The following is an 18,004-nucleotide window of genomic DNA, read 5'->3' as shown; positions in this document are numbered from 1 at the left end:
TACTTATGAACTCTTAATTCTATTCCATTGACCTATATGTATATAATTGTCCTAGTATCATATTTAATTGACAACTCTAGCTTTGTTGTAAATTTAAAATTGGGAACTAAGAATACTCCAACTTTTTAAAAAATATTGTTTTGGATACTTGTGGTCTGTTGAAATTCCATACATATTTTTAGTATTAGCTCTTTCACTCTTCGTGAAGGCCACTCATATTTGGAATAGGACTGCACTGAATCATTATATTGTTTCGGGGAGTACTGACATCTTAGAAATGTTGATTCTTACCATTTATTATTATAAGATGTCTCTATTTATTTGTTTCAGTGATTTAAAGTGTACTGTTCTTCTAAGGAGGGCTAAAGCAATTCTTAAGTGTTCTATCCCTTTAAATAACATTATAAATAAAATTACTTTTTAAATTTCCTTTTCATGTTGTTTATTGCTAGTATACAGAAATAAAGCTCAGTTTCGTGTGTTGATCTCACAACTTTGCTGAATTCACTTGTTAATATTAATAAGTTTTGGGGTGTATTTGTTAGGATTTTCTACATATAAGATCGTATTATCTACACACAGTGTTAGTTTTACTCCTTTTCTTTCCATTTAAAGGCCTGTTATTTCCTTTTCTTACCTGATTACTCTGCCTAGAATATCTAAAGCAATGTGGAATAGAGGTAGCAAAAGGAGGTGTTCATATCATGCTCCTGACCTTAAGGAAAAGGATTTAGCCTTTCACCTTTGGGAATAAGGTTTAGTTAAGTGTTTTCTTTTTTTAATCTTTCATTAGTTTTTGAGTGTTTTTATTATAATAGGGTGTTGTATTTCTCACATGAAGGTTATGATGTGGCTTTATCCCTTTATTCTGGTAATACTACGTGTTACATTGATAGATCATCATACATTAAACCTTTCATTTCCAGAATAATTCACTTGGTTATGGTATGAAATCCCTTTCACATAGTGTTGTATTTGTTTTGCCAGTATTTTGTTGAGGCTTTGACCTATATATTCATAGGAATAATAATCTCTAGCTTTTTGCTTTGTTTAGTTTTTGTTTTCATTTTACTTGTTATGTATTTATTTGTCTTTGATATCATGGTAATTCTGGTCACATAGAATGAGTTAGGAAGTATTCTCTACTCTTCTATTTTTTGCAAGAGTTTGAAAAACGTTGTTATTAGGTCATTTTCATTTACTGGTAGAATTAATCAGTGCAGTTATCTGGTTCTGGGCCTTGTTGGTTGTAAAGTTTTTATTACTGGCCTAATCTCGTCTTATGTCTTTTCGAATATCCTTTTTAATCTTTAGTCAATTTGTAGTAGTTTTTTGTTTCAAGAAATTTGTTCATTATATCTAGGTTATCTAATTTGGTGGCATATAATTTTTAATAATATTCTTTAAAACGCATTTTACTTCTATAGGATCCATGGTAATAAGCACATTTTTATTTTTATCTTAGTAATTTGAGTCTTTGTTTCTTTTTTTTTAAATCAGACTAGCCTAGGTTAAGATTTGTCAATTTTGTTAATGTTTTAAAAAACTGATTTTTTTGTTTTCTCTATTGATTTTCTATTTCCTATTTTGTCATCTTTATTATTTTGTTTCTTCTGCTAGCTTTAATGTTAGCTTCTTGTTCTTCTTCTACTGCATTAGAATGTAACTTTCTTTTCTTTAAATGTAGGCATTTACAGCAATACATTTCCTATGAGCACTGCTTTCACTGCTTCCTATGAGTGTTGTGTTTTCATTTTCATTTTGTCTCAATGTATTTTCTAATTGTCATTTTGATTTCTTTTTAACCTCTCGGTTATTTGAGAGTGTATTCTTTAATTTCTACACATTTGTGACTTTTTATTTATTATTCTGTTATTGATTTCTAGTTCAATTCTATATGGGTTTGAAAGGTAGTTTGTATGATTTCAGGCCTTTTAAATTAATTGAAACTTGTTTTGTGACCTAAAATATGTTCTATCCTGTAGAATACTTCATGTTCACATGAGAATAATGTGTAATTTTATTGTTAGGTGGAATGTTCTGTATGTTTGTTGGTCTAATTGGCTTGTAGTGTCATTAAAATCCTCTATTCCTTACTCATCTTTTGTCTAGTTCTACCTCTTTTTAAAGTGGGGCATTGGAGTCTCCAACTCTGATTGAACACTATTTCTCTCTTTTTGTCAATATTTTGTTGAGATATATTGAGAGTCTGTTGTTAGCTGTGTATATGTTTATAATTGTTATATCTCCTTTATTGTCTAAAGCCATTTAACTTTTGTAATAATTTTTTAATCAAAGTCAATTTTTTTCTGATACTGTAATTCCCACTTTTTTTGGGTTACTATTTTCACGAAATTTCTTTCATTTTACATTTAGCCTAGTTGCATCTTTGAAAGTGAGATTCTTATAGGCAACATATAGGTATATCATGTTATTTTAGACATACTGTCAATCTCTGATCATTAATTGGCAGTTTATTTCACTTATATTTAAAGAAATTACTGATAAGAAAGAAATTATTTCTGATATTTTGCCATTTATATTCTATAGTTTTATATCTTATTTATTTCTCAAGTATTGCTTTCTTTGATACTTATGATTTTTTTTAGTGCCCTGTCATCATTGCTTTCTAATTTCTTTTCTGTAAACTTTGAACGTTATTTTCTTAATGGCTATCTTCAAGATTACAATTAATATCTTAAATTCACACAAGCTAGTTCAAAGAAATACCAACTTGGCTTTCTTAGTATACAGATACATGGCTCTATACATCATCTTCAATCTCTCTTTTTGTTTTTATTTTCACAAACTACACTTTTATATGTTACAGATTTATTGCTTTTGTATTTGCCCTTTCAATCAAAGAGGAAAAAAGGAATTACAAACCAAAGATGCAATGATGCTGGCTCTAATTTACTATGTAGTTACTTTTGCCAGTGCTCTTGATGTCGTCATAGTTCTGTTTTAGTCTAATCTTTTTACATTTTGGTCTGAAGGATTTCCTTTAGCATTTCTTATGGCAGTCTATTAGCAATAAATTCCTCCAGCTTTGTTTATCTGGGAATGTTTTAATTTCTCTATTTTTACACATTTTATTTTAAGTTCTGGCATACATGAGTAGAAAATTTCTCCATTCTGAAAGATAGTTTTTCTATATCTAGAATTCTTGGCTGACAGGTTTTTTTTTTCTTTTAGTAGTTTAAATATATTATTACAATGTTTCTTTACTTCGGAGTTGATGACAATTTAGCTGTTAATCTACTTGAAGATCACTTACTGTGATGAGTCATTTACTTTTGCTGCTTTCAAAATTCTTGTCTTTGGCTTTTGAAAGCTTGATTAAAATGTGCCTTAGTGTTGATGTCTTTGGGCTTATCCTACTTGGAGTTAGATAAGTTTCTTGAATGTGTAGTTTTATGTCTTATATAAAGTTTTGGAAAGTTTTTGGCCACTATTTCTTCATGCCCGCTTTCTCCTCTTTTTTTCTGAACACTTTCATTATGTGTATGTTGGTACTCAATGGTGTCCCACAAGTCTTAGGTTATGTTTTGTGTGTGGGCTTTTTTTTCTTTTAAAAAATTTCTGCTCCTCAGGCTGGATGATATTACTTGGTTTATCTTTAAGTTTACTGATTTTTTTTTCTTCTGCCTGCTTAAATCTGATGGTAAACACTCCAGTGAGCTTTTCATACTTTTTAGCACCAAAGATTCTATTTTGTTCCATTCCCTTTTTATAGTCTCTATATTTTTATTCTTGTCCCTTTATCTCTGTTTGTTCACACATTGCTCTCCTGATTTTCTTTAGCTCTTTGGCTATGGTTTTCTTTAACTATTTTAGTGTATTTAAGACAGTTGATTTAAAATATTTGTATACTACATTTAACCAATATGCTTTTTGAGGCAGTTTTTATTCCTTTTTAATTCAGTTAAAATGCCATACTTTATTACTTTTTTGCATGCTTCATAATTTTTTTCCACAATTGAACTTTTTGAATATTTTGACATGGTAACTCTGAAAATAAGATGGTCCCACTTACAGTGAATTCCCATGCTTACCATGGGCTACCACTATTTACTTAGTAGATTTTCTAAACCACTTTTGTGAAGACTGTGTCATGTGTAGTCTTTGTTCCTTTAGCTTAGTGTTCAGTTAGTGTTTTGTCAGATTTTACTAAACATCTGAAGCCAACAACAAGAGACTGTCTCTGTGCCAGGGCACTCTTTCAATGCTTATTAATACCTCTGCCCTATGTTTTATTTTTGTCTCCATTGAGCCTAGGAGTAGCCAAAGATAATATCTCATGCTCTTTCCAGCATGTGTGTTTTGTCCTGGTTTACAGTCTTTGAAATATGTGGGAACTCAAAACCCTTTTTTTTCTAATTTATTTTACTCCAGCTTTTCATTCAGGCATTCAGTGTGGGCCTATTGTTTGCCCCAAGTGGTTTTTATTTTATTTTCTTCTCTCATTTAGCAGGGACTTGAATATTTACATTTTATTGTTTTTAAGTAATGCCCTCTTCATAGCCACTTCTCTACTTTCAGAAGCTTTTGAACTAGGAAAAAAAGAAAAAAGGAAATAAAAGGCAAGACCCTTGTCTAAATTCTTCAGGGAACTTCCAGGCAGGTCAAAACAGACTAATGCAACTTCTTGGGAATAGCTGTAATTTTGCTTCTTCTGGAACTTCTGCTGGAAACAGGCACTAACACCAGGAAGGCAGGACCAACATCATATCAGTGTGGGTGTAGAACAAGGGTAAGTTAAAAGACCTCACAGCTCTTTTACCAGTTTAGAGTGGAGTTTCTCCTTATTAAGCATTCACCTGGATGCTGTATATTTTTAAATTTCATCCACAGTTCTGATAAGGTTGATATGTATTTTTTTTTTTTGCCAGATATATGGTGTTTCTGAGGAGGAATGGTAATCCATGATTTCACACTTTGTCATTTTTTTCTGATGTTCCTCTCTTATTTACATTTGAAGGATTTTTTTTCTATATGAAAAATCTTAGATTTGCTTGTTTTTAAAAAATATGTCCCTAACCTAGTGAGGCCGGCCAATATTCAAGTCCAGGAAATACAGAGAACACCACAAAGATATTCCTCAAGAAGAGCAACCCCAAGGCACATAATCGTCAGATTCACCAGGGTTGAAATGAAGGAGAAACTGACAAGGGCAGCCAGAAAGAAAGGTCGGGTTACCCACAAAGGGAAGCCCATCAGACTCACAGCAGATCTCTTGGCAGAAACACTACAAGCCAGAAGAGAGTAAGGCCAATATTCAACATTCTTAAAGAAAAGAACTTTCAACCCAGAATTTCATATCCAGCCAAACTGAGCTTCAGAAGTGAAGGAAAAATAAAATTCTTTGTGAACAAGCAAGCACTCAGAGATTTTTGTTACCACCAGGCCTGCTTTACAAGAGCTCCTAAAAGAGGCACTACACATAGAAAGGAACAACCAGTACCAGCCATTCCAAAATCACACTAATTGCTAAGAGCATCAACATAATGAAGAATCTACATCAACTAATGGGCAAAACAGCCAGCTAGCATCAAAATGGCAGTATCAAATTCACACATAACAATACTAACCCTAAATGTAAATGGACTAAATGCACCAGTCAGAAGACACAGACTGGCAAATTGGATAAAAATCCAAAACCCATCAGTGTGCTGTATCCAGAAAACCCATCTCACATGCAAGGATACACAAAGGCTCAAAATAAAGGGATGGAGGAAGATTTACCAAGCAAATGGAGAGCAAAAGAAAGCAGGAGTTGCAATTCTCATCTCTGATAAAATAGACATTAAAGCAACAAAGATCAAAAGAGACAAAGAAGGACATTACATAAGGGTAAAAGGATCGATACAAGAAGAAGAACTAATAATCCTAAATATATACAGACAGAATGCAGGAGCACCCAGATACATAAGGCAAGTTCTTAATGACTTACAAAGAGACTCAGACTCCCAAACAATAATAGTGGGAGACTTTAACACTCCACTGTCAATATTAGACAGATCAACCAGACAGAAAATCAACAAGGATATCCAGGACCTGAACTCAGACCTGGAACAAGCAAACCTGACAGACTTTTACCAAACTCTCTACCCCAAATCCACAGAATATGCATTCTTCTCAGCACCACATCACACCTACTCTAAAACTGACCACATAATTGGAAGTAAAGCACTCCTCAGCAAATGCAAAAGAATGAAAATTATAGCAAATAGTCTCTCAGACCACAGAGCAATCAGGCAAGAACAAGAAATAAAGGGTATTCAAATAGGAAAGGAGGAAGCCAAATTGACTCTATTTGGAGACGACATGATAGTATATCTAGAAGACTCCATAGTCTCAGCCCAAAAACTCCTGAAACTGATAAGCAACTTCAGCAAAGTCTCAGGATACAAAATCAATATGCAAAAATCACAAGCATTCCTATACACCAATAACAGACTGAAAGAGAGCCAAATCAAGAACGAACTGCCATTCACAATTGCTACAAAAAGAATAAAATACCTTGGAATACAACTCACAAGGAACGTAAGGGACCTCTTCAAGGAAAACTACAAACCACTGCTCAACGAAATCAGAGAGGACACAAACAGATGGAGAAACATTCCATGTTCATGGTTAGAAAGAATCAATAAATGGCCATACTGCCCAAAGTAATTTACAGAATCAACGCTATCCCCATCAAGCTACCAATGACCTTCTTCACAGAACGGGAAAAAAACCACCTTAAAATTCATATGGAACCAAAAGAGAGCCCGCATAGCCAAGTCAATTCTAAGTAAAAAGAACACAGTGGGAGGCATCACACAACCAAACTTCAAACTATACTACAAGGCTACAGTAATCAAAACAGCATGGTACTGGTACCAAAACAGAGATATAGACCAATGGAACAGAACAGAGGCATCAGAGGCAACACAACATATCTACAACCATACAATCTTTGATAAACCTGACAAAAACAAGCAATAGGGAAAGGATTCCCTGTTTAACAAATGGTGTTGGGAAAACTGGCTAGCCATGTGCAGAAAGAGGAAACTAGACCCCTTCCTAACACCTTAAACTAAAATTAACTCCAGATGGATTAAAGACTTAAACATAAGACCTGGCACCATAAAAACCCTAGAAGAAAATCTAGGCAAAACCATTCAGGACATAGGAGTAGGCAAGGACTTCATGACCAAAACACCAAAAGCATTGGCAACAAAAGCCAAAATAGACAAATGGGACCTAATCAAACTCCACAGCTTCTGCATGGCAAAAGAAACAGTCATTGGAGTGAATTGGCAACCAACAGAATAAGAAAAAAAATCTTTGCAGTTTACACATCTGACGAAGGGCTGATATCCAGAATTTACAAAGAACTAAAACAGATTTACAAGAAAAAAACAAGCAAGCCCATTTAAAAATGGGCAAAGAATATGAACAGACACTTTACAAAAGCAGACATACATGAGGCCAACAAACATATGAAAAAATGCTCATCATCATTGGTCATTAGAGAAATGCAAATCACAACTACATTGAGATACCATCTCACGCCAGTTACAATGGTGATCATTAAAAAATCTGGAGGCAGCGGATGCTGGAAAGGATGTGGAGAAATAGGAACACTTTTACACTGTTGGTGGGAGTGTAAATTAGTTCAACCATTGTGGAAGACAGTGTGGCGATTCCTCAAGGACCTAGAAATAGAAATTCCATTTGACCCAGCAATCCCATTACTGGGTATATATCCAAAGGACTATAAATCGTTCTACTATAAGGACACATGCACATGAATATTCATTGCAGTACAGTTTACAATAGCAAAGACCTGGAACCAACCCAAATGCCCATCGATGATAGAATGGACTGGGAAAATGTGGCACATATACACCATGGAATGTTATGTAGCAATCAAAAACGATAAGTTCAGGTCCTTTGTAGGGACATGGATGAACTTGGAGAACATCATTCTCAGCAAGCTGACACAAGAACAGAAAATGAAATACCACATGTTCTCACTCATAGGCGGGTGATGAACAATGAGGACACATGGACACAGGGAGGGGAGCACTACACACTGGGGTCTATTGGGGGAAATAGGGGAGGGACAGTGCGGGGGGGAGTTGGGGAGAGATAGCATGGGGAGAAATGCCAGATACAGGTGAAGGGGAGGAAGGCAGCAACTCACGCTACCACTTGTGTACCTATGCAACTATCTTGCATGTTCTTCACATGTATTCCCAAACCTAAAATGCAATAAGAAAATTTGTAAATATTTTACTTCATTCTATGCTTTCTTGCGTGATGTTTGAAGCAAATCCCACTGCAATTCCTTTTCTTGTTCTTATATATATAAGGCTTCTTGCCACCTTGAGCTTCTTTCAGAATTTTTTCTTGGTCTTGTTTTTCTGAAGTTTGAAATAAGTCTTAGTGTAATTTTCGCAGTTATTCTATTTCATGTTTTTGGATCACCCTGAATCTGGTTGGGAATCTTTTATTAATTTTGTAAACGTCTCACCCATTATTACTTTAGTGTTTCTTTTCTGGTTTCTATTTCTTTTTCTTCCAGTCTTCCAATTATTTGTAGATTACAACTTTCAAAATTATCCAACAGTTCTGAATGTTTCTTCCTCTCTCCCTATTTCTGTTATCCTTCCTCCTTTTCTTCTCTTTCTTTTTTCTTTTCTCATTGTTATTTGCCTGTTGATTTTGTAAGTTTTAATTGACTCTTCTTCATGCTTGCTGATTATTTTCTCTGTCTTGTCTAATTGCTTGATGACATTATCAAAAACATTCTTTTCTTATGCCACAGTGCTTTTGATTTCTAGCATTTCCATTTGATTCTTAAATTTTTTATCTCTCTTCTTGAATAAACCATCTGTTTTTGCACCATGTCTCTTATTTAAATTAGGGCTTTTAATGTGTTCATTCCAGTTATTTTAAATTCACTACCTGGTAATTCCAACAATTGTTTCATATGTGAGTTATGGTTCTGGGGCTTGTTTTGTTTCTTTAGCTTTGTTCTACTTTTTTTTCTTGCTGTACAGGAAAGGATTAATTTATCAGGTTATGTTGTTTCAAATCTTACACATTCCCAGAAAAGGCTAGATTCAGTATTGGCACTTGACTGGCTCCTGGGAAATGTGCTTTGAGCCCTGGGAATATTCTGGCTCATAAGAATGTTGAATGCTGGAAGTATAGGACTATGTGGCTCCAGTTTGATCAGATAGTTTATGGTAATGTGCATTTTATGGTGAATACATGTTTTTGCTCTGGGAGATTGGAGTCTGGGTATCCTCAGTAAGTCATGTAGAAACTGCATACGTGCATGCTTGACTCCCAATAAGAACCCTGAACATCCATGTTTGGACGAGCTTTCCTGGCTGACAAAACATTGCCTGTGTTGCCACACATCATTGCACACCATGTGTCTTTTTTTTTTTTTTTTTTTGGTTGATGTTCATCTGTATTCTCTCTAAGTGTTAAACTATAACCACAACTATAATAGCTTTTCTGAGTCCTGTAGCCCTTCTGGTAAATCACTGAGACTAAGAGCAGCATCTAGAAACTCCAACACACTTGCAGTTTACCATGTTTGATAATATCATTCAAAGTTGGACATGTTGTATTGGTAATAGCAACTGTTTTATTTTTTTCAATTGCAGTTCCAGCCTGCAAAGATGGTTTCTTATAATAATAATAACTTAGGTGTGTATAAAACTAGATTGGCCATTATCTTTTCTCTGAATGTTGAGGAAAATATTCATGCTGTCTTGGATTATATTATTTCTCTCAAATAATGCAAGGATTTAAAGTGCTTAATTATTACCCCCTCTTATCATACATGTGTAGTATATTATTTTCTCCTCATTTAAAATCTCTCAAATTAAGCATCACTGTGGTTGTCACTGTAATTTTATAAAGTCAATTATTATTTAGATTTACTCAGCTATTTATCAGTTTCTTTACTGACTTTTTATTATACTATTTTTTTTCAAAATAAATTTTCATCTTATTAAATTCCATAATTTAGGTTGTTTTGACTAGAATTTGTGAGTAGTAAACTCTCTCATACACACATGCACACAAATACACACACACACACACACACACACACACATATATATATCCTACTGGTTATATATAAACATATATATACATATATATGTCTATTTCTGTGTGTGTATATATACGCATATAATTTATTATAAGGAGTTGAATGTTGGGTCATGTACTAGTCCATTCTTACACTGCTATAAAGACACACCTGAGACTGGATAGTTTATGGAGAAAAGAAGTTTCATTGAATCACAGTTCCACAGGCTGTATAGAGGCATGGCTAGAAAGCCTCAGGAAACTTACAGTCATGGTGGAAGGTGAAGGAGAAGCAAGCACAGTCTTCATATGGCAAAGTAGGAGAGAGAGCGAGGAAACAGGGTAGTGCTACACATTTTTAAGCAACCAGATCTTGTGAGAACTCACTCACCATCATAAGAACAGCAAGGGGGCAGAACAGAAATATGCCCCCATGATCCAATCACTTCCCACTAGATCCTTCACCCACCATTGAGAATTACAGTTCAACATGAGATTTGGGTGGGGACACAGACCCAAACCATATCAGGTCACATAGAAACTGGCAAGTCCAAAATCTGCAAAATTGATGTTCCAGCTTGAGTCCAAAGGCTGGAAGCTGCTGTAGAATTGGGAGATGATCATGACCCAGTTTGAAGGCCGTCAGGCAGGAAGAGCCAATGTGTCAAACAAAGGTGAACATGCAGGAGAATTCTGTCTTACTTAGAAAAAGGTCAGCCTTTTGTTCTATTCAGGTCTTAAACTGATTGAGTAAGGCCCACCAACACTATGAAAGGCAACCTTTTTCACTCAGTCTTCTGATATAAATGTTAATCTCACCCAAAATTACCCTCACAGAAACACATAGAGTAATGTTTGACCGAATATCTCGGCACCCTGCACCCAGTGAAGTTGACACGTAAAATTAACCATCACAGTACCATCCAGTAGTAAATCCAAATGTAATTTCAAGTGTAAACTAGCTTATATTATGTATTTTAGGGGGCATTTCTCTTATTACCTACCCCGAGATCAGGTGAAATGAGCTAAGTTTGTGAGTTTGGTTTTGTTTGTTTGTTTTTGTAATTGCCTTATGCTGTTAGCTAATTATTATAAATTTGATAATTTACTAAAGATACAGATATATTTAGATAATTGTCTCAGTTTCAATTCCCTATCTAATGCTCCTCCAATATGAAGTCTACTACCTTCAAGAAGGTTCTAAATCTCAGTTCTTGGGTTGCAAAGACTGGTGATCTCACTAGTTTATCCCTTCTCTAGGGTATTTGCTGCATTAGCTCTGGCGTTTGTTGGTCTGTTTCATCTTCTTTCTCCTAGACTCTGAGGATTCACATTGTTTTGTGCAAGCTAAATTCTGCATTTAATGTAACATTTATTAAATAGTTCTCTAACATTTCTAAATGTATGTAGAATTAAATTTTCAGGATATTTATTGTTCTATTATGCTAATACCCAAAGCCAAATCAATTATTGTTATAATTTTGGGAACAATTGTGGGCGTTAGTTTCCACACAAATATATTACCATGTTCTGAAGCTAATGGAGTAGAACCAGTAGTTTCTGCAAGTACCTGAACCAAAGCATAATCCCATTCACTTTATTTCCTTTATTTAATGTAGTATTTCTGAATTCTGTCATTGCAAACTTGAATTTTTTAGCACAGTTTAATTCTTTAATTGTAAAACTGCATATGGATAATTGGGCAAACATATTTTCCTTTCTTTCTTCTTCAATGTATAATTATGATTAAAGAGTATATGAATATTTTCACTTGGTTTTATTTAAAAAGAATGTATGCTTAATGTTTTTATAGTATTTACCAGAAAACAAAACCACAACCTTTAATAAAACCTCTTGATACATACATGTTGTACAGCAGCCTGTATTTTAAAAGCCAACTGCAGAAGTAAGCTTTTATTTTCAAGGATAATATGTTATTCCCTGTATGGTCACCCTGGACAGAGAATGATGAAATACTCCTGGCCTCAATTTCTGCTGAGTCCCTTGTATGGAGACTTTTAATTAGATTCTGGGGCTGGTTTGATCTTCCATAGAGAGGAAAGATTGCTGAATGCAGTTATTCATTGCAGAGATAAAGTTCACAGCAGCTGGGAGATCCAACTGGGAAATTGTAGAAAGATGGATTCCAACATGCTATTTTCAGGAAAAGTAATTATCCCAAATTTAACAGGAATAGCCCAGAGTTACCTGTGATGCTCAGAAAATTAAAAATTGGGCTACTTAAAAAAACTTACTATATAAACTACTTCATAATGGATTTTTATTTCCATAAAATTATAAGGTAAATTAGAGTTCCCATGTATCCTAGACCATTTTCCCTCTTATTAATATTTGTATGCTAAATTTTTATAACTAAAGTCCACATTTATTCAAAATTCTTTGTTTTTGCTTTACTATCACAGGATCTTCTGCAGGATAACACATTTCATGTAGTCACCAAGTCACCTTGGCACATCTTGGATTTTAGGTCCTCAGACTTTCCTTGTTTTTGATGACAGTGAGAACTTTTAGAGTATAGGTTATGGACTGGTCAACTGGCATTTGTCTCATGTTTTTCTCATAAATAAGTTGGAATTATGAGTCTTTAGGAGGAAGATCACAGATATAAAGTTCAATTTTTATCACATCATATCAAGGGTAAACAATGTCAGTGTGACTTATCACTGCTGAAGTTCATCTTGATCACCCGACTAAGGAAAGGTTGTGATGTTATTCTTTTTTCCCCTTTTCAATACCATACTCATTGGAAAGAAGTCACTATGCACAGTCTGCACATGAGGAGTGGGAAGCTATTCCCCACTACCTGAAGGCATAGTACTTCCATAAGTCCTTTGAAATTATGCTTGGGAGATTTGTCCACACTCCTTTTTATTTATTAATTCAATTATTTATGTATGTCAGTATGAACTCATGTACATTTATGCTATGCTATCAGTTATACTCTAATACTACCTTGTTTATTTTTTTCTCAACTTGTTTTAGCTTTGGCCATTGGAAGTGCTTTCTGTTGGCTTCTATGACCCTTTGACATACTCCTACCTTTGTGATTTGTTAGAGTACTTCCTTACTTTCTGAAAAGTACAGACTCAAATATATATTTCCTGACCCAGTCCTAGAATCAGTCATTTATCCAAGGATTCATTTTATTTTTTTAATTGAACAGTGGTATTAGAAACCAAAATTTGAGCACTCAGTGTGCTCATTGTTCCTGTTGTGTCATTGCTTCTAGGCTTTCTCAGCTGATAGAGCAAGGTAATATATGCATGTGTGTCCGACTCATATACATATATATATCAATAAACATCTTTTTTACATCTGTGTCTATATAAAAATGAACATTTTTTCACACTGATGTATCCAGCTCCACTCCAATTCATTACCACATCGATTACTCTAGACTTCTCCATCTGCTTATCTGTAATCTCCCATTCCAACAGTGAGAAACTTGGCTCCCACCATCTGCATTACATTAACTTAATTTTTCAATTTTAGTATACATGTATAGTAGTTGCAGAATTGCTTAATCATACCCCATATAAAGCTACATTATCAATTGTATTACTCTTATACAGTTCTATTTGTCTTTAAAGATTCTACATATTTCCAAAGTTACTTAGATTACTTTTCTCACATTCCCTTCAGTAATAGGCATTTATTTCTATTACTGTAATAGAATTATGTTGTCACCTTCTGTATTCCTTTCTGAAGTGTGCCAACCACCTGATATTAAAAAATTTGCATACACAATTGTTCATACTTTCAGTTGCAAAATGATACAGAGTTTTAAAACTGTTTAGTATTGTATATCTATCATTACAGTGTTACACAAAATAGTTTTATTACCCTAATAAAAATATCCTGGTAATCTCCTATTGAATACTGTTCCTTCTGAAACTGTGACAATGACAGATCACTTTAACTTCTCTGTAGTTTTGTATTTTCCATTATGCCAATAAATGGAATCATGTAGTATGCAGCTTTTTTTTTTTTTTTTTTTTTTTTTTTTTGAGACGGAGTTTCACTGTTGTTACCCAGGCTGGAGTGCAGTGGTGTAATCTTGGCTCACCGCAACCTCTGCCTCCTGGGTTCAGGCAATTCTCCTGCCTCAGCTTCCTGAGTAGCTGGGATTACAGGCACGCACCACGATACCTAGCTAATTTTTTGTATTTTTAGTAGAGATGGGGTTTCACCATGTTGACCAGAATGGTCTCGATCTCTTGACCTCACGATCCACCTGCCTTGGCCTCCCAAAGTGCTGGGATTACAGGCTTGAGCCACTGCGGCTGGCCATATGCAGCCTTTTTAAGCTGACTTCTGTTATGTATAAATATGAATTTAGATTTATCCATTTTTATGACTTGATAGCTCATTCCTTTTATTAATGAAAAGTATTATGTTTTATGAACATACCACCATTTGTTTATCTACTCTCTTATTGAATATTCGCTTTTTCCAGGTTTGGAGATTATGAATATAGCTGCTGGAAATATTCACCTGCAGGATGTTATGTGGACTTAGTTTTCAAATCAATTGGGTAAGCATGTAGGTGCACAATTACTGAATTGTATACTGTGGTAGGCTGAATAGGCCCAGAGAGATATTTGGGTCCTAATCCTTGGTAGTGGTAAATGTTACCATATGTGAAAAAATGAATTTTTAAGATGTGATAAAGTTATGAATCTTGAAATGGAGAGATTATCTTGAATTATCTGGGTGGTCTTTCAATGTAATCACAAGTGTCCTTACAAAGGGAAGATAGAGGCAGAATTGACTGTAGTGTAGATGATGTGACCAAAGCATTGAGAGGTTTGAACATGCACCCTGCTGGCTTTGGAGATGAAGGAGTCAAGATGAAGGAAGGGAAAGAGGTAAGAGCCAAGGAATGCAGGAACGTTGCTTTGGAAACTTGAAAAGACAAGGAAATTGATTTTCCCCTAGATTCCAGAGAAAGTGTAGCCGTCCCAACATGTTGACTTTAGCCCACAGAAATACACTTTGTACTTCTGTCCTTCAGAACTATAAAATGATAAATTTATGTTTTTAAGTTATTAAATATGTAATCATTTGTTTTACAAACCATAGTAAACTAATAATGAAAGTATGTTTAGCATTGTGAGAATCTGTCAGAGCTTCACAGTTTTGCATTTTACAATGTTTTATAACGTTTTTTATGTTAATTTCATATAAGATTTACATCTAGAATTATTCATTTTTCCAGTGTAGCTACTATTTTGCATTCCAATCAGCAATGAATGACAGTTTCTGTTCTTCCTTATCACATTCGGCAATTGGTACTGTCAGTGTTTCAAAAAATTTTAGACATTCTATTAAGTATGTAGTGATAATTGCTTACTGTTTTAGCCTGCATTTTCTTTTTTTTTTTTTTAATTTTTTATTGGATTTTAGGTTTTGGGGTACATGAGCAGAGCATGCAAGACAGTTGCGTAGGAACACACATGGCAGTGTGCTTTTCTTTCCTTCTCCCCTTCACCCACATTTGGCATTTCTCCCCAGGCTATCCCTCCCCACCTCCCCCTTCCACTGGCCCTCCCCTTTTCCCCCCAATAGACCCCAGTGTTTAGTAATCCCCTTTCTGTGTCCATGTGTTCTCATTTTTCATCACCCGCCTATGAGTGAGAATATGCGGTGTTTCATTTTCTGTTCTTGTGTCAGTTTGCTGAGGATGACGTTCTCCAGATTCATCCATGTCCCTACAAACGACACAAACTCATCATTTCTGATTGCTGCATAATATTCCATGGTGTATATGTGCCACATTTTTCCAATCCAGTCTATTATCAATGGGCATTTTGGTTGATTCCAGGTCTTTGCTATTGTATACAGTGCTGCAATGAACATTCGTGTACATGTGTCCTTATAGTAGAACGATTTATAGTCTTTTGGATATATACCCAGTAATGGGATTGCTGAGTCAAATGGAATTTCTATTTCTAAGGCCTTGAGGAATCGCCACACTGTCTTCCACAATGATTGAACTAATTTACACTCCCACTAGCAGTGTAAAAGTGTTCCTTTTTCTCCACATCCTCTCCAGCATCTGTTGTCTCCAGATTTTTTAATGATCGCCATTCTAACTGGCGTGAGATGGTATCTCAATGTGGTTTTGATTTGCATCTCTCTGATGACCAGTGACGATGAGCATTTTTTCATATGATTGTTGGCCTCATATATGTCTGCTTTTGTAAAGTGTCTGTTCATATCCTTTGCCCACTTTTGAATGGACTTGTTTGTTTTTTTCCAGTAAATCTGTTTGAGTTCTTTGTAAATTCTGGATATCAGCCCTTTGTCAGATGGGTAAACTGCAAAAATTTTTTCCCATTATGTTGGTTGCCAATCCACTCTAGTGACTGTTTCTTTTGCCGTGCAGAAGCTGTAAAGTTTTATTGGGTCCCATTTGTCTATTTTGGCTTTTGTTGCCAATGCATTTGGTGTTTTGTTCATAAAGTCCTTGCCTACTCCTATGTCCTGGATAGTTTTGCCTAGATTTCCTTCTAGGGTTTCTATCGTGCCAGGTCTTATGTTTAAGTCTTTAATCCATCTGGAGTTAATTTTAGTGTGAGCTGTCAGGAAGGGGTCCAGTTTCTGCTTTCTGCACATGGCTAGCCAGTTTTCCCAACACCATTTGTTAAACAGGGAATCCTTTCCCCATTGCTTGTTTTTGTCAGGTTTAATCAAAGATTGTATAGTTGTAGATATGTTGTGTTGCCTCCGGTGCCTCTGTTTTGTTCCATTGGTCTATATCACTGTTTTGGTACCAGTACCATGCTGTTTTGATTACTGTAGCCTTGTAGTATAGTTTGAAATCCGGTAGTGTGATGCCCCCCGCTGTGTTCTTTTTGCTTAGAATTGACTTGGCTATGCGGGCTCTCTTTTGGTTCCATATGAAGTTCATGGTGGTTTTTTCCAGTTCTGTGAAGAAAGTCAATGGTAGCTTGATGGGGATAGCATTGATTCTGTAAATTACTTTGGGCAGTATAGCCATTTTCATGATATTAATTCTTCCTAACCATGAACATGGAATGTTTCTCCATCTGTTTGTGTCCTTTCTGATTTCGTTGAGGAGTGGTTTGTAGTTCTCCTTGAAGAGGTCCCTTATGTTCCTTGTGAGTTGTATTCCAAGGTATTTTATTCTTTTTGTAGCAATTGTGAATGGCAGTTCGTTCTTGATTTGGCTTTCTTTAAGTGTGTTATTGGTGTAGACGAATGCTTGTGATTTTTGCACATTGATTTTATATCCTGAGACTTTGCTGAAGTTGCTTATCAGTTTCAGGAGTTTTTGGGCAGAGGCGATGGGGTGTTCTAGGAATACTATCATGTCGTCTGCAAATAGAGACAATTTGGCTTCCACCTGTCCTAATTGAATACCCTTTATTTCTTTTTCTTGCCTGATTGCTATGGCTAGAACTTCCAGTACTATATTGAATAAGAATTGTGAAAGAGGGCATCCTTGTCTAGTGCCGGATTTCAAAGGGACTGCTTCCAGTTTTTGCCCATTCAGTATGATATTGGATGTTGGTTTGTCATAAATAGCTTTTATCACTTTGAGATACGTTCCATCGATACCGAGTTTATTGAGGGTTTTTAGCATAAAGGGCTGTTGAATTTTATCAAATGCCTTCTCTGCGTCAATTGAGATAATCATGTGGTTTTTGTTTTTGGTTCTGTTTATGTGGTGAATTACGTTGATAGACTTGCGTATGTTGAACCAGCCTTGCATCCCCGGGATGAATCCTACTTGATCATGATGAATAAGCTTTTTGATTTGCTGTTGCAATCGGCTTGCCAGCATTTTATTGAAGATTTTTGCATCTATGTTCATCATGGATATTGGCCTGAAGTTTTCTTTTCTTGTTGGGTCTCT

The 18,004-nt window shown here is 35.2% G+C and overlaps 1 protein-coding gene across 1 annotated transcript in view; it reads left to right on the top strand.

Annotated features, from left to right (window-relative positions):
- LOC144576786 (uncharacterized) overlaps positions 1 to 18,004 on the top strand; it is a 78,530-nt gene that overhangs the window by 42,691 nt on the left and 17,835 nt on the right. The window contains exon 2 of the mRNA XM_078329083.1: positions 14,579 to 14,656. Coding sequence (XP_078185209.1) covers positions 14,579 to 14,656 — 78 coding nt within the window. The remainder of the gene's footprint in view (positions 1 to 14,578; positions 14,657 to 18,004) is intronic.

This window comes from Callithrix jacchus, chromosome 6 (assembly GCF_049354715.1).
Source record: "Callithrix jacchus isolate 240 chromosome 6, calJac240_pri, whole genome shotgun sequence".
In the NCBI taxonomy this organism is placed as follows: domain Eukaryota; kingdom Metazoa; phylum Chordata; class Mammalia; order Primates; family Cebidae; genus Callithrix; species Callithrix jacchus.
This window is presented reverse-complemented; position numbering and strand designations above follow the sequence as displayed.